General features: G+C 33.4%; 2 protein-coding genes across 2 annotated transcripts; one reads left to right on the top strand and one right to left on the bottom strand.

The window, feature by feature from the left end:
• Positions 1-8,108: 8,108 nt before the first annotated feature.
• On the top strand, positions 8,109-9,528 carry LOC111916054 (uncharacterized oxidoreductase At4g09670). Its single transcript, XM_023911703.3, has 2 exons — positions 8,109-8,677; positions 8,803-9,528. Exons 1-2 carry the CDS (start codon positions 8,210-8,212, stop codon positions 9,418-9,420), a joined length of 1,086 nt encoding a protein of 361 aa, XP_023767471.1. The 5' UTR covers positions 8,109-8,209; the 3' UTR covers positions 9,421-9,528.
• Positions 9,468-18,909, bottom strand: LOC111916053 (cysteine-rich receptor-like protein kinase 3). The gene is made up of 8 exons (XM_023911702.3): positions 18,143-18,909; positions 11,814-12,232; positions 11,588-11,707; positions 11,096-11,211; positions 10,633-10,843; positions 10,299-10,530; positions 10,049-10,202; positions 9,468-9,956 (listed from the first exon to the last, which is right to left on the bottom strand). Exons 1-8 carry the CDS (start codon positions 18,556-18,558, stop codon positions 9,687-9,689), a joined length of 1,938 nt encoding a protein of 645 aa, XP_023767470.1. The 5' UTR covers positions 18,559-18,909; the 3' UTR covers positions 9,468-9,686.
• Between the last annotated feature and the right edge of the window lie 5,018 nt (positions 18,910-23,927).

The following is a 23,927-nucleotide window of genomic DNA, read 5'->3' as shown; positions in this document are numbered from 1 at the left end:
GAAATCAAAAATTGGAAAGTATACATATTCCGATCATTAGGTCGAAAGAAGAAGTTAGAGGGAAGATGGTTGCGGCTATTTATGAAAAATAACCCTTCCAAGAAAACTTGGAAGGCAAGAGAAGATTGGAGTTCAATAAATTACAAGTTTGGAGCAAGAATTCACATAAATCATTTGTTTTGCTTTAGTCTTATTCATGTTTAGCTTAGATTTCCTTGTGTTCATGTGTTTCTGTGCCTTAATCATTGGCTAATAACCCTTACATATGTTTAGATTAGATGAGCTCCTAAATATTATGTGTTCATTTCATAATTAATGGATCTATAAAGTTTGTTTTAGCTTTAAATATTGTTTGATAAATCTAAACCTATCTTGTTAAAGTTTCTATCTTTATTGTCATGTGTCAAGATTGTGTAGTTAAACTGCAATTAATTGCATCAAGATTGTGTAGTTCCTATCTTGTTAAAGTTTCTATCTTTATCTTTATGGGTGATAAGTTAGTTGCTTATCTGTGTTAAAGAGCAGTACTTGATCATAATACTTGCTTGATTACTAGGCTTTATAGTAGAATAATAGTCTATATATTTTATCATTCAGAGTTCAAATTATCTTTTAAAGCAATTTAGTGTATTTAATTTTCATGATCATTGGCATTAAAATTATTGAATTGACTTATGCTAGTTAGTTTGATCGTGATGACTAGTTACTTTTATTTTGTAACTAACGTAATTAAACTATTGTCTTGAAATCAACCATAGGAAACAGGAGGGATCTGAAGCTAAACGAAAGTATCTATTATTCTTGGTTTTAAATCGTCTTTTTAGTTATTAATTAGGTATTTTAATTTTAGTTTTTCTAAACTTGTAAAATCAGATAAAACCCCTTATTTTAGTTGTTTTTTTTTAGTTTAACTTTTAGTAATTATTTCATTAATTAAATATTGTTCCCTATGATCGACACCCGACTTACTCTATTATTCAATAATTCGACTACATGCACTTCCTATAAGGGCATAGTTAAGTTTCATTAGGTTATAAATTTAAAAGTTGATAGGTATATATTTTGAACATCAAGAGGCATGCCAGACTGAAGGGAAATTGGAAACTGACTGCTTCTTCTCAACCTGCATATCGACCATATAAGCAAGATACCCCATGTATCCATGCTGAAGACACTACCTTGCCTTGGTGGCTGAACAAAAGGCAGATCCAACCCTAGTACCCTCAATATAGATAGTCAGTACTCCCCCACTATGATCACGAACCGTCACTAACTGCTTTTTTATATCAATCAATGCCCTGCACCGGTTCAACTAATCCATGCCATAAATCATGAAAACATCTCTCATCACAATATAGTGAGATGAATCGAAAATCTCACACCGAAAATCTCCAATATGCAATCCCAGTATATCTCCGAAACCGAAATCGTACGATCATCAACTATAGCGACCTTCAAAGGTTGATATAGAGCCTCATGAGCAACACTGAAACCTCTACAGAAAGATATAGACTCAAACGAATGACTCGCACCCATGTCAAACAACACCAAGGAATGTATAGAGTTCACAAGGAATGTACCAGCGGCGATATTAGGTGCTGCTCTGGCCTCCTCTGCAGTTAACTAAAAAGGTCGACCTTGGGCCTTTGGGGTCTCGACCTTCCCCTGACGCCCATCAGTGATGTGTAGGGTCACAAGAGCAAGATTCTGAACCGACTTTACCGCAAGAAGTGGAGATTCAGCCTTTACATGGCCCACCTGGTTGCAACTAAAAGATACTCACAAATCCTTCGTACACTCCTTCCTGAAGTGACCCTCCTAGCAATACAAGTAGCATAACTTCCCCGATCGACATAGACCCTCATGACCCTTACCACACTTGGGCATGTGCGGCTCCTCTGACCTCCTGATCTAGAATCAGCGGTATTTGCCCACTTAGCCGCTTACTACGACTAGACTAGTCTCCTATCCCTTTTATGAGTATCCACCTCGGTCTCCCTCACCTGCTTCTCCATCTCAATTTCCCTTCTCCTGGCTTTGGATTGCAGCTTAGCCAATGTCCGGTATTGGGAGTTCGTCACGAACTCTATGATATCCTTCTTAAGCATACTCAAGTTTCAAGTCATTTGTGCCTAATCAATGGATGCATAATTAGGGCAAAATAAAGCTCTCTCGTGAAACAACTTGTTAATCTCAGTCACCGTCTTGGTCGTTTGTCGGAGCGACATGTACTCTTGAGCCATCCATTCCCTTTCCACCAAGGGAACATACTCCTCTCGAAACATCTCCAAAAATCGCTCCCACGTCACCACAGCTCGCTCCGCATGTGTCAAGATGGTGGTCACAAACTTCCCCCAGTGCTTCACTACCAAGCGAAGTAGGTTGAGCGTAAACTGAACCCTTAGATCATCCGGACAGGAGCAAGTATAAAAGCATCCCTTAACATCAGCAATCCACCTCATGGCTGCAATTGGGTCCTGGACAACATTGAACTCTGGGGTTTCGTGTTTTTGAACTCCTGGTACTACATTGAATCACCCTGTGTGGTCTCGCAGCGATAACAGTTGCGGTGGTTGCGGCAACAACAACCTCAATGACAACGACATAGCGCTCATCAAACATTTCAATCATCATGGTCTTGATAGACCCAAACACCTCCGGGATGGCCTCCGGAACTGTCACGACCACCCCTACGCTAATGATCCTACGAATCTCATCATCACTGCTACCCTGCCTCTCTAGACCCCTAGAGCATGAACCTCGAGTGAACACCATACTGAAATACATAAGGAAAAAGGAAAATAAAGCCGCTACAACGCATACAAACATTATGGATGTCATAAAAAAATCTCCTAGAACACTTTAGATTCTTTCTGAATCGCATATGAATCCTATGATTTTCGTAGTACGGGCCCATACTACTTTCCACATGTATCCATAATTGACATAGAATTCATTCCGAGGTCCTAAATACCAAAATATACTCTACTTTTCTTGCATCTATGCACTCACACTAAAGTGCTATAAAATGCTACATCTCAGCTCCTAGGCTCCTCCCAGCCACATCTATTCTTCGTTGGAGTCTCTGCTAATCTCACCATTGGCCTCTGTATACCAATTGTACATAACACAGATTCGATAGACATTTGAATAAGAGATTCGACCCTAAATCGACAACCAGACAAGGAGCAGGAAGTAAGACTAAACTTTGTATTCTAAGGCTATAAAATCCTAATTATGTACAACCATGCAGTATATACGAAACAATCAGTAATCATAGTTTCAATCGTAGCAAGGCATCCATAAGAAATCTCCTAGGCTATGAGGCATCACATAGATATGGCAACTCTATCCTGGAATTCCAAAGGGATCCTTAGCATACTAACTATCACGCATTTCTACATCAACTATAATACGACATATAACACATATATGCATATTTTGGGAGATCACTGCTTCGAGCTCCAACTGACTGTATACCCTGCTTCCTCTGCTTCTTTCCTTGAAATTCATTCTTTTCGTAGAAGGTTTTTTTTTTTAAAAAAACTTTTGGATCCTTAGTTTGAGTCTGTAATCCTACGAGTTTTCATCCAATTCTCTCAAACCATGGCTTTGATACCAACTGGTAACAACCCAAATTTTTACAAAACATTTTTCATTTTTATTTTAGCAAAAACCTCAAGTATCATAAAAACCAAGTCAAGAAATTTCAGGTGAATTAATACAGTCATCCCAAATTAGAGTATCAAAATGTGGAAATCATAAAAAGATCCGCAAGCTGGAGTGCACAGTCATGCATTCTCCTTCCTGTGATCATTCGTGGTACATGAAACACATTAAATCCACAACTTTAAGCATAAAGCTTAGTAAGTCCCACCCAAAATATCCATACAACACAACATAATAAACAAATATGGGGTATCAGTAATCCTAGTAGGCTAATAGCATGCCATGTGGATTAACAACAAGTTTCAGGGGTTATCAACAACCCTAAGGATTCTCAGCAATTCCCAAAGTTATCAGCAATTCAATTTAGATATAACAACACTCAACAATAAAGACCTAGTTGGTCACATACATAAATACCACACATGTATAAGTAGTGAGAAGACTCGCCTTGTGAATAACAACTAGAAATACAACAACTCTCACATAGGGTAGATAGGAACAACAAGATACCTAACAACAGTAATGTTATACCCTATTAGCCTACATCCTTAAAACCCTTGTTTGACCCAAAAATTCAACCATGGTAAAAAAGTCAACCATGGTTAAAAGTCAATCATGTTCAACTTCAGCCAACGGACATGTCGTGACCACCCATAGGTCACATCGTGGCTGAACCACGACAAAATAATCATGAATAATTTATTCTCACAATGTGACATGTCATTCCTCACGCTGTGAGATCCATTCTTGATAGATTTGAGCATTAAGCTCTTAAACCCTTAAGCTACTCCTTGAGACTTTCCAGAGGGTCTTCTCTAACCCTAAGGACCATAAAAATCATAGCTTTTCAGTCATGCATGTCTAATGCATGACTTGAACACTAGTTAGGTCAATAAGAGGAAAATGGGATTAAGACTCATTCTTGGAGTCTAAAACCAACACCAAACCTTAGATCTAAAACTTATACCAAAGAAAATGCATCAATGATCTATAAAGTTGCAAACTTTATGGATCACATGCATGCTACCCAACCCAACCATGAAAAGAGATGCATAAATCTTAGATCTAGCATGCATAAGAGATAAAGGCAAGAGATTTGGGAGTTACAAAGGTCCAAAAACACAGCAAAATGATGAGGAAGGAACTTGCTTGCCAAAAAATGATGCACCCAAGGAGTCTTCTTCTTCTTCTAAGAGCCAAAACCACTAAAAAGATCTTCAAGGTCACCAATGGAGGCTAAAATCGATTTGGACAGGAAGGAGGTGATGGAGCCTAACGGTTTACAAACCCTCACCTCACACTTCCCTTAAATAAGGCGCAAAACAAGGGATAATGGTTAGCCTGATCTCAAGATCTGAACACCTATGTGTCACATCATGAGCCTCAAAATTGGTCACGCGATTCAGCTGAATGTCACGTCGTGAGACATCATTTCATAGGTCGTGACCCTCTACAATTTGGAGTTTTTCATTCTTATTTAAGTACAAACATTGAAAGATCGAGGACTTTCATTAGATTTCACACCATCGGATCAACTCCATGTTTCGACATAATAAAGCCACTATGGTTCATCACCATGGTCCGACATCATTAAGTGCCACCATCGGCTCAATGCCATGGTACGACATAATAAAACCACCATGGTTCATCAACATGGTCTGGCATCATTAAGTGTCACTATTTGTTCAGTGCCATGGTTCGACATAATAAAGCCACCATGGTATGACACGATAAAGCCACCATGGCTTCCACACCATGATTCAGCTAAGTGTAGGTCGTCATGGTCCTTATACCATGATTTGACCAAATACAGACCACCGTGGTCTTCATTCCATAGGACTGCTAAATATGGGTCACTGTGGTTCATACACTATTTGTGTTGTAATTCAGCATACTATAAGTCCAAAGCAGGACCAGGCATGAGCATACTCCTACTTTAGACTTCGGGGACTTATTGGACGGTTTTGTTTTTAAGAAAATTTGATCAACGTTAGTTTTCTCGACAAATTGGTTATATACGACACCTTTGATTTACTAAAACTTCACGAACATACAAAATCATTTCAAAGATTACAAACTTGAACAAATTATATTACAACTCTAATCTCGTTCACATACGCCTAGGGGTGGAAATTGATGACACGACACGAAACGAAATTTGGACGAAACTAAAATTTGAATTCGTGTTCGTGTCAAGTGTAAAAAACACGACGTCATATCGTGTCGTGTTCGTGTTCGAAATTCGAAACAAAATTGACACGATTTTGCATTTGTTTGTCGTGTTTTTTGTGTTTGTCGTGTTATATATGATTAAGTATTAATCAAATAAATTAAATTTGATTTTATTTTATCTTCTTCGTGTCGTGTTGTGTTTGCCGTTTTTCAGTTGGTTCGTTTTCTTGTTAGTTAAAAAAATCAGGTGTCGTATTTGTGTTACTTAAAACCTTGTCATGTCGTGTCGTGTCGTGTTAGACAGAAACACGACACGATGACCCGATTTACCACCCCTAATCATGACATTATTTCTCATAAGCTAGTTAGAAGAAGACTATTGGTTGCATATGCGTGTTACTATAAGTCCGAAGCATGACCGACTCACTCCTACTTCAGACTATATATATATATATATATATATATATATATATATATATATATATTTCATCGGCCTTTTAGAGCTGGTTCGACCATTTTCCTATGGTTCAACCTTTTTCCCATGATTCGGTCGTTTTACCATGGTTCGGTCGTTTTATGATGGTTCGGTAGATTTACCATGGTTCAGTGATTTTGATGGTTCGATTATCGGTAGTTCTTGACTATTACTTCCCAAGGTGAAAAGTACACCAGTCACCTCAACCTTCTCATGACCAGCTGTTGAACTTCCTCTCCAAGAAAAAGGTACATCCCACGCTACTATATATATACTTCTCTCATCCCACATCCTAAAGTAAGTTTAAAGCACTCTTTCTCGCTCGCTCTCTCTCTCTCTCTCTCTCTCTACATACATACAATTGGTTTCCTTCCGCTTGAAGGTTCTGACCCATTTCGTATCAATACTAACTTGATTGTCGTAGGCCGCTCTCGGGACGCAATTCTTGGGGTGAATCTAAAGATCTCATTTATGAATGTATCAGGAATCAAATCGGGGCTTACAAGCGGCAACGAAGAACACATTCGAGATCCTAACTCAATCAGCCTTGTGACAAATTATGGGTTACATCACTGTAATATATTGGTTTTGCAGCCTTAATTGAAGCCTTCAAAGGTTGACACTTTATTTTAGGCTTTTCTCGGAACCACAAAACACAAGTTTACACCCACCATTACACTCCATGCCACCATCCGTATGACGAAGAAGGTGTATGTATACGAGTTTTACTTTGAGGGATAAGGCTGGTGGGTGTCATACTATACTCACCACACTTTTTTAATGTCACGTCATTTTTTGCTGCACCCCACAAAACTGGTGGGGGTCATACCACACCTTACCACATTATTTTTTCTTTTTTTAATTGAATAAAATGTAATAAATAAAAAACTTTTTGTTTTTTTTTTCTTTTTTTAGTTGAATAACATGTAATTAACTAAAAGAACTTCATTAATTTAATCGAAACAATTACATTCCTAAAAACGATAAGAAAAAAAATACATAAACACGATTACAATCCAAAAAAAAATCATAAAAACGATTACAAACCTAAAAACGGAAAAAATACATAAAAACGATTAATTCTTAAAATCGACAAAAAAAAGTACTACTTGTAATATTGTTTTCATGATTTCCGTTGTAGCCCTGAAAACTATATCGAGCCCATCTCCGATGAGTTGATCGTAAGGTTTTCTTAAAATTTCATATCCCGATTTTTTTGCTTCTCCTCTCGAGCTGGTTTCTTTTCCTCTCTCGATCTCTTTTCTCCCCCAACTTCTGATTTTCAAAACTAAAACTACTCCGAAAATTCAAATTATAAGCTTCCAAACTAGTAGCAACTTTATGTATTTCATCTCCTCTTCCCGTTACCGATGTATTCGACGACGATCCTCCTTTTTTTTCCATCTGTCGCCCCATCGGTCGAAGCACCTAGAGCTCATCCACTTCGTTTAAATCAACGACCAAGGCTCACCACATTTTTTATTCGGGCTCGGTAGGGTGTTTACCACATACCACACCTTACCGCGGCATGCGGTAAACTGTGCACCGTGTAGTCTAAGGGAGAGAAGTGGAAAAAAAACATGAATAAGGAAAACACCCAAAAAAATGTCGAGAGCTAGAAAAAAAGGAAGAAATTATATATGTCACCAAACCGAAAGGACCATTTATGTAATTTAATGAGATACTCGTTGCAATAAAAATTTAATTGGTAAAATGAGTGGTGAAGTAAACTTAGTATGAGAATGGACTCTTATGCCCCTATTCATTGCCATATTCTCAAAGAAATGTATCATTTGCAGTGATCAAAATTCGTTGGCTCACATTGGTTTTCACTTCTTGATATCCTATCTTTCCTTCCCTCAGCAACAAAGCAAAAACGGTGCATAAAAAAACATGGCTCACGAGGAAAACATAGTACGTTTTGGGATACTAGGCTGCGCTGAGATTGCCAGGAAAATATGCAGAGCCATAAATCTCTCTCCCAATTCAATTATACAATCCATCTCCAGCCGTTCAACTGAAAAAGCAAAACAATTTGCCATAAAAAACAACTTGTCGGAGTTAGTGAAGGTATATGGCAATTACGAGGCAGTGTTGGATGATCCATCAGTGGATGCCGTTTATATTCCATTGCCAACAAGCCTTCACCTGAAATGGGCTGTGTTGGCTGCAGAGAAGAAGAAGCATGTGCTATTGGAAAAACCCACTGCTCTAAATGTCGAAGAGCTTGATCAGATACTTGAAGCTTGTGAATCTAATGGTGTGCAGTTCATGGATGGAAGTATGTGGTATCATCACCCCAGAACCTCGTGGATGAAAGAGTTCCTTTTGGATCCTAATCTCTTCGGTCAAGTTAAAACGGTAAATAACATTCTTGATTTCTTGAACTTCTCAACATAAATTAATTTAATTATACTAGTTATAAATTTTGTTAACCAATTGACTAGTTAGTTACATTTGTTAACAAGATTTTATCTTATATGAAGATCTACAGTTCTTCGTCATATTTACCACCCCCACAATTTTTTGAGACCAACGTCAGAACAAAAGCAGATTTAGATGGCTTGGGAGCTTTAGGAGATGCAGGATGGTATTGCATTGGAGCTATTCTATGGGCAATGAGCTACAAACTACCAACCACTGTTACAACCTTACCTGCAACAAATTTAAATTCCAATGGAGTCATCATGTCCACAACTGTTTTCCTTCATTGGGAAGAAGAGGAAACCACTGCAATCTTTTACTGTTCGTTTCTATCACATGAGACAATGGACATCTCGGTTTTGGGATCCAAAGGGTCATTTCATGTTGAAGATTTGATCATTCCTTATGAAGAGATTTCAGCTTCGTTTAAGTTAACATCAGGTGCGGGTTTTGCTGATCTTCATATTGGGTGGAATGAAAAAGAGAAAGAGGTCCAAGTACACAATGAGCTTCCACAAGAGGCTTTGATGGTTAAAGAGTTTTCGAGGTTGGTTAAAGGAATAAAAGAATCAAAGATTAGACCGGATACAAGGTGGAGTGGCATCAGCAGAGCATGTCAAGTTGTTATGGATGCTGCAAAAGCATCTATGGATGGTGGTTTTAAGGCTGTATATATTTGATCGCTCACTTTCAAAATAAATGAGGATTTTTGTTAAGAAATGATAGCTACTGTTTGAAATAATGAGTAATATATATACCTATAAATATCAATTGTTGTGTTTCTACAAGTTCCTTATAACGATATCATCATCGATCAATTCCAATTTTACAACAAGTGAAGGCTCTAGTGCTTATGTTCAGACCTTAAAACAACACGCCAACACCCCAAATCTAGATTTGTGATTTACAATGCAAAAAGAAGAACATTTGTCCTCAATATATCTACTTATTTATTTTGTAACCCATTTCCATCTCTGTGCATCACCCTACGTGCATTAATGAATGTAGGTTTGATTAGCTGTCCTAGTCCCAAAGATTGTCCCCTTGACAACAATAGCACAACTTCAGACATTGTTGGTCTTAAGGAAGCTGGTGACTGAGTGCACATGAGAGCAATCTCTATGGTCTTCATGACATTAGCTTCATTGTATTCTTCTTTACCTAATGCTTCATCAATCAACTCTATGTGCATGCGTTTTTCATACAACTGCCATGCCTATCGACCAAAAGAGAATTGTCACACATTTGCAATAATTTATGTGTCATGAAAAAGAAGAAAAAAAATGAGGTTAATCGATCGTATGTTACATGTTCAAGGAGGTGAGCTGTGTCAGGTCCACTGAAGTTTTGATCAGTACATATTCGACCACTAATGATTTCAAGGGCCACGATACCGAAGCTATATGTGTCAACCTTCTCTGATAATTGTCCAGTGGTTGCATATTCTGGTGCCATGTATCCTCTATATTGATTACGTCATAAAACATAGTGATCATTTGAAAAGAAAGGAAGTTGAATCAAGTAGAAATAAATACGTAAACAATATAAAGAAACATACAGGGTGCCAGCAAGCTTTGTGCTAATATGGGTTTGATCCTCCGGTTGAAATCTTGCCAATCCAAAATCTGCGATTTTGGGTTGAAAATCCTCATCAAGGAGGATGTTATTTGATTTTATATCTCTGTGAATTATTTTGACATGGCATTCATTGTGAAGATGGGAAAGACCCCTAGCAATGCCAAAGATAATGTCAAATCGTTTTTCCCAATTTAGAGTGCCCTTTTTATCACCTGTACATGATGAATGAAATTATTAATTACACATTTGATTAAAACTTTCTTCTGGTTAGTTATAACTTAATTATAAACGATACATGTGCAAAACTAACTTACCCCATAAGAAGTTGTCAAGGCTTCCATGTGGCATGTATTCTAGGACAAGAAGTAGCTCAGGTCCTTCACTACACCATCCTAGTTGTCGTACAAGATTCCGATGTTGAATATTACTTATAAGCTTCACTTCATTGTCAAATTCTAATTTTGCACTACCATAACCAACATGAAGTTTCTTCACTGCCACTACCTTCTCATCATCTATAATTGCCTGTTATCACTAAGTAAAGTCGTAAAGCAATTCCATAAAATAGTAATAAAATTGTAAGGGCACATATTAATTAAATGTTTTGCAATCCTTTACCAGTTCATGAATAAAACAGGAGTTTTAATTCACTTCGGAAACTTTCTCGTGATAAAGTTTAATTTGTGCTAAACATTTATATGTAGTTGTTCCAAAATTCGAAGGCCTTTATTTAGACTACGGACAGATAGTTAGACAACAATTTAAATTGTTAATTACCTTGAATACTTCACCAAAACCTCCTTTCCCTATTCTATACTCATCACCAAAATTGTGTGTTGCTAATCGCAAATCTTGGTAACTGTAACCTTTTTCCCCTTGTAGTCCAGGTTCCTCTACAAGTATCACAAGTTGCAAAATTTAAGCGATTAGTAGTTGTAATCTAAGACGTATACGTTGAGATGGAACATACTATAATTTTGAAAATCTGTTAAATGAACAGAAAATTTTAAGAACTTACAAAACTGTAGGTACGAATTTAATAAGGGCTATCTACAATGCTTAACCATAAAGATGTGGACAAAACTTTGGGATAATTTTTTTTTTGAAGAACAAAATCATCAACCTTGGTTATATATCCTTATTATATTTGACTTACCCCTCACAAAGCCCATATAGGTATACCTGATGTATATCATGTGCTTCGTATATAAATATTTCTTAATTAATTAAACCTTTATTCAACGTCAAAGGTGTAATATCTATGGTTACCTTGTTCAACATTCTTTGACTTCTTCATTTGTCGATACCATAACCACAAAACAAGTATAAACAAAAAGAAACCCACACCACTACATACTCCAGCTATCATGCCAGACTTGCTTGAACTTCCTAGTACAAAGAACATAACAAATGTATAATAATGTATTGAAACGTATCCAATAACTGCAACTGAAAATTAAAGCTAATTAGATTATTGATGTATAAGATCCTTCACCTGTACTTAAGAAAGACAAGATATTTGTTGTCTGGTTGTTTCGAAAGAATGGAGTCTCGGAATACCTCATAAAGCAAAAAAAGTCAATTGCCCTTCCTTCCGTATTGGGGAGACAACCATGTAAATTGTCATATGCTGTATTCAAGCAACTTTGACAAATGGCTTGGCTTACGTTTCTGACACACTGTGCAATTGCATACATTGTCGTGTTTCTAGTTGAGACTTGCCTTGTGGATGCTACATAGAAAGTAGATGTTCTTGGAGTAGCGACTTGAATATCAGATAACAATGCCTCTACCATTTGGTTGAAAGTAGTTATCGGCTGAGATATAGATTCCATGCCGCATATTCTAGTTGGAGTGGCATTATCATCCGATATAACATTACCGTCATTAAAGTTCGCACCGTAATTCTCATACCTTTTCACAAAAGAGGTACACTTTAGTATGCATACATGCATACATGTGTTGGCGATTTAAGTGTCATTATATGTCATATTGGATAACTGGAATTTATGAGAGTGTTAAATTGGACTAAGACTATGAACATGTACAAATAACATGGTACGGAGTGTACACTTGTATAAGGGTGATATAGCTTCTAATTGGGTCCAAAGATAGTCTGGGTCCAACAAATGCAATTTAGCTTGTTTTATATGATTTTTAAACTCATGGACTTGATCCAAGGTGTGGACACGGTCGAACATGTGCAGCTCATTTGGTCCGCACTCTAACAATGCAAGACAAGGACAAAAATTAACAAAAAAAACTTGATTTCCCGTTTTTCCCTCTTCTTCTATACACGCATCCACAAAAAGAAATACAATCAAAGCAATCTCCCCTGCTTCCCTGCTAATCAACGACCATCCTTGGACTCCAACGTCTTCCTTTGAAAACACAACCGAAGACCAACCTTCTTTCAACCAGGTGCGTTTCTGAGTTTTCTATTCTTGATATTTCCATTGCTGTTGAGATTTTTTATTTGCTCTGATTTTTTTTTGTTGTTGTTTATGTGGTGTGATTTCTTTTGTTGTTGTTGATGTGCTCTTATTTTGTTGTTGTTAATGTGATGTGATTTTGTTACACAAATGTATGGTCCAAATTTTATGTTAAATGTGTAAAAATGAGTTAAATTATAGGTGTCTTGTTAAATTAGTTAAAAAGTTGTTAGTGTGTATGTGTGTATTTGTATGTGTATATTTGTCTGTATATTAGTGTCTATATTATATGTATGAGTGTATATTTGTGTGTATGTGTGTATATTGGTTTAACCCTTATGTGTACATATGTTTTTTTTCTTAATCTTGCTCTAAAATGTAACATTTTTATCATTCATTTATTCGTTAGACATGATAGAAAAAGAGAGATAGAGCTAGTTGGTCTTCAAATATTGTGAACAAAAGTTTTCTTAAAGCATGAATACATGAATTAACAAGTAATGGTTAGGAGGGTAGTGGTCTCAAAAGAACCTCATGGAATGTAATAGTCGAAATACTAAAAAACGAGCTTGACTTTGTAGTTAACAAAAAATAAATGAAATATCATTATGACTAGAAAAGCAAATATTTAGTTTGTTGAAATTTAAAAACAGAACTAAGAAACTTTATAATTCTAAAACAAACACATTTCATATGACAGTCGAAGTTTTCAAATAGTTAAACAAGATGGTTGATAAATTAAGAAGTATCCCCCTCCCTTTTCCCAGATCTATGCACCGAATTATTTGATGGGGTGACATCGACCGTCGATACCCCTCATCCCACCAAAGTGTTTACTACACAACATTTTAAGGTTATTAAGATGGTAGACCCAACACCTTATACGAATATCCCAACATCAACATCATTATTACCCTCACCTACAAGTTCCTAAAGATTCCTCTACTTGGTCAAAAACATAAAGGAGGAAAATGAAATGCACCCAAGGGCACACTAGATGATGCGATAAGATAAGTTGGTAAGGAAATTGTTAAGGTTGCACATGTGGTCGCGTAAGCAAATAATCTTCACAAGGAGATTGAAGAATGTATGAAAAAGTTGGAAGGCTTGGAGTAGAGAGAATTTCTTTCAAAATACACCACTGCTCTTATGCTATTAACTAAACTTATAGTACCAATATGTTCTAATCCACCAGGAAATACCTCAAAATGAAATAGACGGCTAAAAGACATATTTCCTAAAGCAATAGGTACACTAGATAGAACTCTTTTACATACAGTTATGCCCGTTGATAAACAAATTTGCTAAAGGAGAAGAGAAAAATGTGAGTGCTATCAAAATGTAATAGGAATGCGCTTAAGAAGACTATCGTTAATCCCCTTTATCCAGAGATCCACTGTCGTCCACCCTGGTCACATCCGTCCAGATCGATCATCACTTACTTCTATATATATCCATCAAGATCCACAACCATCCACATCCTCCGTCGGTGGTAGTGGTTCCCAGCAAGTATGATGGTGGTTTCCGACGAGATAGTAGATGCAGAAGGTGACTGGTGATGGTCGACGATAGCCGGTGGCGGTGGTTCTTAGGTGAGGTTCTTAGGGGATTTATTTTACTTTTCATTTATTTAATATTAAAAATAAAAGAAAATGATAAAATTCACAGGGGCAAGATAGTCTTTTCAAATGCATTTAAATTTTGGAGGGACAAAAAATCCGTTCGATATTTCTAATTTTAGACTAACCATGCGATAAATTTTTTACTCAAACTGCACTTTTTGATAAAACATAGGGACAAATTTTGTAATTTACTCCAAAATAAAATACATTGCTATTATACATCCTAAAATGAATATGTTGTTATAATGTATTAAAGTTTTAAATAAATAGATAAATAAATAAAAATACATTGTGTATTCATTTATATTGGTTAGGAAAATTTACAGAAAAGTCTTAAACTTTTAGAAAAAGTTCTAATAAAGTCCTAATTTATTTATTTTTTTTGTTTTTTTTAACAAAAAAATTTCATTATTTTGAGAATATCATATAATCTGTCATTTTTTGTTCAAATATGAAAAATGATTTTTTCGTAAAATATTAAATAATCTGAACTTTTTTGTTTAAAAAAACCTTGAAACTTTTCTCAAAAGTCTTGGAGTTTTCTCTAGATTTCCCCATTGTTTAAAATAAAATAATTCACCTAAAGGTTCATAATTTGCTATAATAATTTTTTTATAGTTTAGTATATTATTTTAGTTTTGGCTGCAAATAAAAATAATAATTATTAACTAATGTCTATACTAAAAGATAAAGGGTTGGGTGGGGTTATTAGGGTACTTATTTTACTTTTTTTAAATAAAAAAATAAAAATAAAATGGGAAAAATAACAAGGCCAAAATAGTCTTTTCAAATGCATTTAAATTTTCAAGGAACAATCTGCATGACATTTTTAATTTTGGACTAACCATACCATAACTTTTTTTTATTCAAACCGTACTTTTTGATAAAATATAAGGACCAATTTTATAATTTACTCCAAAATAAAATACATTCCTATTATGCATCTTAAAATGAATATGTTGTTATAATGAATTAAAATGTAAATATCTTGAATTCATTATATTGTTTAATAAGATGCAGTCTTTGTTGTAGAAATTTCTTTTTGTCGAATGGCGATAAAGTTGTCTGCTTAAATTCAAAATAATTCACCTAAAGGTTCTTAATTTGCTATAATAATTTTTTTATAGTTTAGTATTTTATTTTAGTTTGGCTTAAAATCAAAATAATGTTTATTAACTAATATGTACTTACTTTACACAAACGTTGACTCTAATATTGTAGTGGACGAATATGACAAGTGGGCAAGAGGTGGGCCGCTGCTTTTAAATGTTGGAACTATTATTAATTAGATTAGATTTAGATGGAGACAAAAGATTATTTAAAAACATTCATTAAACTACTATTTCTGGTGGATGTTGATATAGTTTCTAATGAATTATATTATTATTAACAATACCATTAAAGGTATTATCATAATTATTATTTAAACAACAATCTAATCTAATCTGTTTCTATTTACACCTAAAGACCACATATATCTCAAATATATCTTAAATGTGATTTAAACTATAATATGGTAAATAGAAAACAATCCATCATATTCTTATGCCAAAAACCTTCTTATTATTATTATTATTATTATTATTATTATTATTATTATTATTATTATTGTTAAACAGCAAAACTATTATTATTAGTCGTTATAATGCTATCATAAATATCATTGTTATCTATAATTATGATCATAATAACAATCATTAACAACCATATAACCATAAAAATATATAATCATTAACAACCATATAACCATAAAAATATATAATGATTATTATTATTATTATTATTATCATTATATATTTATTTTTATTAAATATATTATTATTATTTATATTATATTAAATTATATTATAATTTATTCAATAATAATAGTATTGTTATTTATTATTATTAATATTATTATTATTATTTTATTATTATAATAGTAAACTATTTGTTAGTATTGTTAAGTTAAAAGTTATGGTGTTTTTTTTTCCACCGCTAAATCAGCATGACATATTTTACCGTCCACATTCACCTGTGGTAATGTTCAAACATCACACCTTAATTATTTTTGTTATTGATAAAAATAATAAAAATATCACTATTAGCTTATATGTCCATAGGTAAAAATTTTATTATACCCCATACCCTCATGGTTATTAATAATACTATTATTATTATAACCGGCAATCACGACCACAGCACCACTCATACGACTCACACGAGTATTGATAGGTTATTTTATTAATGATATTGACATGCATGGTAAATATTATAACGATGTACTATGCTTATCTTATTTTAATTTGGGATAAAAATAAGAAACGTTGTTACTTTGTTAGTCCTAACAGTCACGATGAGAACGACATTCTAATATATTATTATGCCAAAATACAAAAAATCAAATATTAGTTTTTAGAAATAATATTTAGGACATGCTTGGAAAAGTAACTAATAGTTGGAAGTTTATAGATGCTAGCAAAAGGTGCTAGCTTGTAGCTAATAGTGAAATGTTTAGCTTTTATTTATACAGAATAGAACAAAAATAGTTATTAGTTTTTATGTGTATAAAATTAATTAAAATTTAAAATTAATTAATTTAAAAGCTTTGAACTAGTTTTTGGACTCGAAACTTTTTCTTTGAAATTATAGATAAATGTTCAAGTTGTTAAACAAAGTTTTTTATTTGTATTTAAAAAAAAAATAAAAAATAAAAAAAATAAAAATAAATAAACTAAAAGATCCAAAAAATTTCAAAAGCTTTGTCTCAAACAAGCCCCAATTACCGAATGTATAAATAAAACAATTTAAATGATCAGCTACTCATTAATTTCTACTCAAATCTACTATCATATACTCAATCTTAATTTTGATTTCCAGCTTCAAACCAAAGACGAATTACCCTACAACAATATATAGCTATATTGTAATTCAGATTATTTATCAACATTACGCATTAATTAGTCAGTTACATACAAATACACAACCAGTATTTTCAAAGTAATCCTAAAATCTTTCAATACTCAATAGTAGGAGTTTTGATTCTTCATCTATAATTTTCAAACCATCAACATCTATTCTTCTACACTTCTTTAACCGCAACCATATAATTTCTTTTAGTTAAGAGCCAACGCAGATACATCTTAAGGGTATCCATACACACTCTTGGTTTAGGATCTGTTTTTATACTGGAAAAACGTTTATGGACACATACTATAGATGGACACCTGTGACGTGTGAGCAAGACAACATAGCTTTGGAATTTTTTTTGTACATTAACATATACCTCTACTTTTGGAGGTTTCTAACAAATAAAATCTTTGTTTTATTGATATCATGATTTGTGTTTGATTTTTTTTTTAATTTGTTAAATATATAAGACAGGCGTAACAAGTTCCGGATCACATGATATTAAAAAACACAAGACAACTTGTAACTAGTTTTTAAAATATGAAAACTCATTTATGAATAATTGTAAGAATTACTAGTATTTTTTAAAGCACGTTTGATATTTAGGATTAAAGTCAATTTTATAGTTGTCTTAGATGATATTATAATGCCTTGGTTGATAAAAAAAAATTTCTACCATTTTATTTTTCCAGCTCCGTCAAATTGGACATACATGACTTTTAATTAAGCATGGTAGGATAAAACTATTGAATTTGGTTCATGTATTAAGTATAAACGTTGGATTGGAACATAGAACATCTAGTTTAGGTATCATTAAAATTTGGCAATTATTTGAAGAAGCTAATATAGAGTAAAAGAGATGGGAATTTTAATGTTCTAACCTGATACTGCAATCATCATAAATCACGTTAGCCCCATCAGCTATCCCACATGCTTTTGTCTCATTAACTGCGGAGTCAAAACATGCCAGACACTGCGAAGTGGACAGATACTCCCTACACAAAGCGAAGCTGTACACAAATGCGTCATTATTTGCAGCCTGTGCAAACGCATAATATACCTGTGGATCGGATAACTGCCTCCGGAGGCTAGAAAGGGTGGTATTGAGATTGCTTAGGTAAAACTCTCCGTAGACACTGTTGTATGATCTACAATACTTTCTCAGAAGAGTATTATTTCTATCACTTGACTGTGAAATCACATGCTTATCCATAGTTATAAAGATCATGATGACCATGGTGGACATCCACCATGGCAACCTATGGCATATGATTTGGTGTGGGGTTTTTTTTCCCATTGAAATACCTCGAAAGATGTTTTTTTTTTTTTTTGGATCAGAAAATTCCTCCGCTCTTGAAGAAAAGCGTTGAAGCTTAATTAAGAGATGAAGAGGAAGAGCAAGAGCAAGAGCAAGAGATTAATCGTGTGTGGAGGCTCAGCTAAGTTAAATGATATATCATAGTCAAAATGGTAGGAAGAATCCAATTTAAAAATCGAAGAATCGGCTGTTTTGTAGAGGTCGTTATGGTCCTTATACAAAGTGGGGTGGCTTTTTATTTTTATTTTATTTTATTTATTTTTTTGTTTTATCAGTAGTATTACGTATCTAACACGTATGGTCTTACACCAATTAAGTTACCAACTATATGTTTTCCAACAAACATTTATAACAATTGAAAAGTGGTTAATATTTGTGATTCAAAACCATTATATCTAGATTTCTTATATATATATATATATATATATATATATATATATATATATATATATATATATATATATATATATATATATATATATATATATATATATATATATATATATATATATATATATATATATATATATATATATATATTTTAATTTAATTTAATTTTAGTTTAACAAAGAATTTTTTTTTCCTGTTTATAGTTATACCATTATGAGTTTTTTTAAAATTTTTTCAGAAAAATCTTTAGATAAAACTTTGAATTTTATTAAAACCATTACAGTTTAGAATTTTTTTGTGTAATGGTTCAAAGAAAATTTTCTTTTCGATTTAACCATTGAAAATCTGATTTTATTTTCTTGTAAGAAACCCATTTTTTAACCTAAAAAACAAGTCTTCCATGTATTTTCACTACAAAAAAATGTCAATTAGTGACGACAACGAAATGGTCACTAACAATAGAAATAATCATCACTAAGTGATTTAGTGACCAAAATTTTAATCGTTACTTTTCGTCACTAAGCTGATATAGTGACCAAACTATATAGTGACTAAAAATATAGTCGTCACTATATCCATGACCACTCAGTAGTCACTTAACTATTTCATCCATTAGTAACCGCAAAAAGTCGTCACTATTTAATCCAATTAGTGACCATAAAAAATCGTCACTCATCTAGTGACCAAAAAAGTCGTCAATGAGTTCAGTTGTAATGATAGAATAAACAAATCAATAAATGTAAGTTCCAATTTTTTGCATCCTCAAACCTAAAACTATCTAGGTGGGGTCAATTTACATTTTGAGCTTTTAAAATTGCAAATAAAATAAAAGAAATAAGTAAATAACATACTTTGTAAGTTAAATGATGAGTCCATCGATTTAAGTATTAATTAATTATACAGGTCAAGAAAAAGAATAGTAAAAGTAAAAACAATGAAAAGTAAGAGAAAAATTCTGCTATTGTTGTTCCTCTTGTTGCTCCTCTACATGGCTTGATTTAGTTCCTTATCACCTATCTCAACATTCTTTGTTGCTTCAATCACCTATAATAATAAATAAATAAAACCACTCAATCAAATGCTACTAAATATAACATTCTACTTTATTCACCAGATATTGCTATTAACTATAGGTAAATAAATGTACGTATGTTATTATTATGGTAAATAAGCGAAAAAAACAGAGCATATTGCCTATATTGGTACAAAGAGTAAAGTACATTGCTATTTCTCACCTGATCATACAAACACACAATTTGTTGAGCTTGTCGCAAAACATGTGTTGACATTAGATGATTCAATGTTGAGTTGTTGACATCTCTACCATCTTTGTTTTAGTGTAACGTGCAACATCAAGAAGTCTCGATAACTCCACTTATAAGAGTAGTATGATTATTTTGCAAAGTTTAACAATAAGTACAAATATTGTGATAAAAAGGATTAAAAGTTCTCAAGTTAGGGACCAAATTTGTAATTTTGATAAGCAAGAGAACTAAACATGTAGTTTGCAAATACTTGAAGAGCGCAAGTTTCAACATTTAAATCTTGTTTTGAACTATTGGCATAGCTTCTTGAAAGTGTACAGCTGTCAGTTGATCAAACTATCATGGCACTAAATGAAGACTTTCATTTAAAATTAAAACCTTTAATTCAAAAAAAAAACATGAATATAAAACAAAATCATCATAATTCCAAGCCATACTTTTGCATTTGTTTCTTCATCACTTATGCTGGTTTTTAGAATGTCAATTTATTCTTTATAGGGTTTTACAAAAACACTAACATGTAAAAAGGTTATGTATTGTAATACTTGGAGTCAATTACATTTTTGGTCCCTGTATTTAGCTGAATTTTTTAGTATTGGTACTAAAAAGTTCACTTTTGCAAAATTTGTCCTTATTTTGATGTTCCCTACCGATTTTGGTTACTGTGAGTCTAAGTTAAGGAACTAGCTGTTAACCTTTAAAAAATGACTACTGTGCCCTTGGATCAAAGATAGTTTTTAGAGTCTTACTACATGTTCAATGTTTTCTTTTTCCTCTTCTGTGGTATGATGAGGATCTGCATAATCCATTCTACGCTTTTTAGCTGAAAAATAAAGTAAGGAAAATAATATTTTAATATTTAGGTGATTATACGAGAAATAATATTTTTTTATATAGTAGTAAAGATTTGCTTACTACTTATAATCAGCTTTGGTGAAATGTGATATTTCATAAGGTTTGTGCATGACGAAAGATGACATTAGAGATACCCTTTTGGCATGTTGGTGGTAATTACGCATCAAAAAAATCATTAGAGTAAATAACGGTGAAATAGGATAAAGATTGGTTAAGCATTGTCAATACAAGAAATGAGAAGAAACCTCGTTAAATACCAAAGATAGAACATATTTGGGAACTTTCTTAGATGAGTAGTAAACCGGTTCAACATCCTTGTATACACAAGTTTTGGAATTTATCACCATCTTTGAAATTTATGTGTTTTAGAATAGAGAAATATATGAAAGTAAGTTTATACCATAAGAAGAGAAGGAGCAGGAAATGGGCCAAAAAAACTGTACACAAGTTTTGGTAACATATGATGTACCCACTTTCGCAAGAACTTTTTCTACAAAACCAAAGTATGAAAGCTATAATTAATAGATACCTAAAGAATGATATAATATCAATCAATGGTTATTCAAGTTTAACAATGGAACTCCTACTTAATCAAAAAAGCAATTTATCAAACAATAATTAGCCATTTATCAAAAAGAATCAACTTATCAAACTAACAGCATGCCTACAAAATTTAATTGCATTTTATACCAAATTAGCCATTAGTCACAAATTCAGTACTTGGAACACTATACTTATATTTTGGATTGGTGTTTTATATTTCAATTAGAGCAACATACTTATAGTGAGGGATATTGGCGAAAAGATGGCTCTAGTATGCCTATTCTAATGTGTACAAAATTCAAGGTGGGTCTGAAATAATGATGATCATGAGAGTTAGTTGTTATTTAATGCTTCATAGACAGAAGTACGTTGTTGTAATTGGAAGAAAGTTCTAAAAGTTTTCAATTTAAGATGTTCTGATACAAGTCAATGAATGGCTCTAATGGTTTATTCACCTTGAGAGGCTGTTTGTCTATGTTTCAAGGTCTCAAAATAATCAAAATGACTTTAATTATGTCAATTTTGTATCTTTTCAATGACTGGTTGGGGTGCTACTCATATCTTTTTAGGGATGCTTACAGTTGGAGATTTTCTCAAGCTTAGGGGCATTAATGGAATTCTAAGTGGCTGCTTTTGAATTTTGTATCTGAGGCCACCTTTTACCTCTTAATGTCAAAATTTTATATCTTTGGTTTAGGTTTTAGTCTTTATCCAGGGGTGTTAGTGTTGATGTCTTTGTATCCTCCTGCTTAGTGACACACGTCGTCTTTCTGCTAGTCCACACCCCCTTGTCATGGCGCACCGCGCGTGTTGATGCGCACTCGAATTTAAAACTTTGAAAAAGTGTATCTTATTCATACGAACTCATTTTTTGGCATTCTTTATATCCACACGTAGATATCGACGAGATCTACAACTTACATTTAGACTCCATCAGCTAATTCTCTTTTATTTTTAAAGTTATATTTTTAGCAGACTAAGACTATTAAATTCCTTATAAAAATCATAACTCTTTCATACGACATCAGTTATTGTCTGTCTTTAAATCGACGAAATCCTAATCACGAGATCCCCAAATATCATTTAGATTGTTTTTTTCCTAACGATCATCTGATTTGAATTTTGATTTTTGTGGTAACAAAGTTGCGCTGAAAATTCAAAAAATCATAACTTTTTTATATGAAGTTAGGTTTGGACGTTCCCTACATGAACGCTTTTGGTTTTACGATTACGATGACTTTTGTCTTGACTGTTTAGGATAATAATCAACCTATCTCCGGTTCACTATTTACGACACACATAGTTGTTGGTTTAATTGCGAAACTTTGAAGAAGCATAACTTGTTCAAACGAAGTCGGATTTCAGAGTTCTTTATATGTATGCAATTCTTGTCGCATATACCATAACTTTGGTTTAAATTATTTATCCCGAATAATTTTCCATCAAAATGTCACTTTTATCGCATAATGATAAATTCCTTAAATGACTTATAATATGTATTATGCAACGTGCAAGACAAGCGATCTCCCTATTCGAAGGCTCAAGCTATAACAATTATCATTTATTATATCTTAATTGTCTAGCATACATAAATTGTATGCTAAAAAGAGTGTTGTTAGATTTGTGTGCATGGTTGTATCTTTAATGGTATGCTAAAAAGAGTGTTGTTAGATTTCTATGCATGGTTATATCTTTTTTATGGGTGGTTTGGCTTCACCAGTGTACAAAGGTGTTTTGATACGTTAGATATTCCTAGTAGAAAACATGATGTATCAATGGAAGATAGTAAGTTGATTCACTATAAGATGTGTGGGAGGTTTGGTAATATATTAACACTGATATGAAGAAGAACAAAAAACCAAAAAAAGGAAATTTTGTGTTGCAACGTTAAGTATTTGCATCAACACGAGTATTAGCAGAGATGGTGACTATTAGCGGCGTTTGTTTTGATCAATAACGACATAACAATAGCGGCGATTTGTCGCCGCTATTTGTCATCTGTAATGATCAATTTTTTTAAGTGTTCATATGGGTTTTAGGCGATAGTCTTCTTATGTAGCGGAGTTTTTGTCATAACAACACCCAATTTTACACAAAATGTTTGATTATGTTCTAAGTGGGTTTTTTGGTGCGATAAAACCCTAGAATACTGGAAAATTGGTTCATCTTTACCCCATAACGGGATTTTACATGGCTTGAGCGTTGTTGGAATTGTTAGGAAAAACATGCATGGAAGGAAAATTGGAGCTGGGGGATTCAAAACCAAATCTGCTCCATATAAAGCAAAGATCTTAA

Source organism: Lactuca sativa, chromosome 2 (genome assembly GCF_002870075.4).
Source record: "Lactuca sativa cultivar Salinas chromosome 2, Lsat_Salinas_v11, whole genome shotgun sequence".
Taxonomy (NCBI): Eukaryota; Viridiplantae; Streptophyta; class Magnoliopsida; order Asterales; family Asteraceae; genus Lactuca; species Lactuca sativa.
The sequence above is the reverse complement of the archived record's forward strand: the minus strand, read 5'-3'. Positions and strand labels throughout refer to the sequence as shown.

What these genes read in the sequence shown, in the direction of transcription:
- LOC111916053 (XM_023911702.3), bottom strand. Translation starts at nt 18,558, where the DNA reads ATGGGAAAAAAAACCCCACACCAAATCATATGCCATAGGTTGCCATGG. An exon ending in CCTTGACAACTTCTTATGGG is followed by an intron (nt 10,531 to 10,632) that starts GTAAGTTAGTTT and finishes CATCATGTACAG; the next exon opens with GTGATAAAAAGGGCACTCTA. An exon ending in ACAAAGCTTGCTGGCACCCT is followed by an intron (nt 10,203 to 10,298) that starts GTATGTTTCTTT and finishes TAATCAATATAG; the next exon opens with AGGATACATGGCACCAGAAT.
- LOC111916054 (XM_023911703.3), top strand. Translation starts at nt 8,210, where the DNA reads ATGGCTCACGAGGAAAACATAGTACGTTTTGGGATACTAGGCTGCGCT. An exon ending in TCTTCGGTCAAGTTAAAACG is followed by an intron (nt 8,678 to 8,802) that starts GTAAATAACATT and finishes TCTTATATGAAG; the next exon opens with ATCTACAGTTCTTCGTCATA.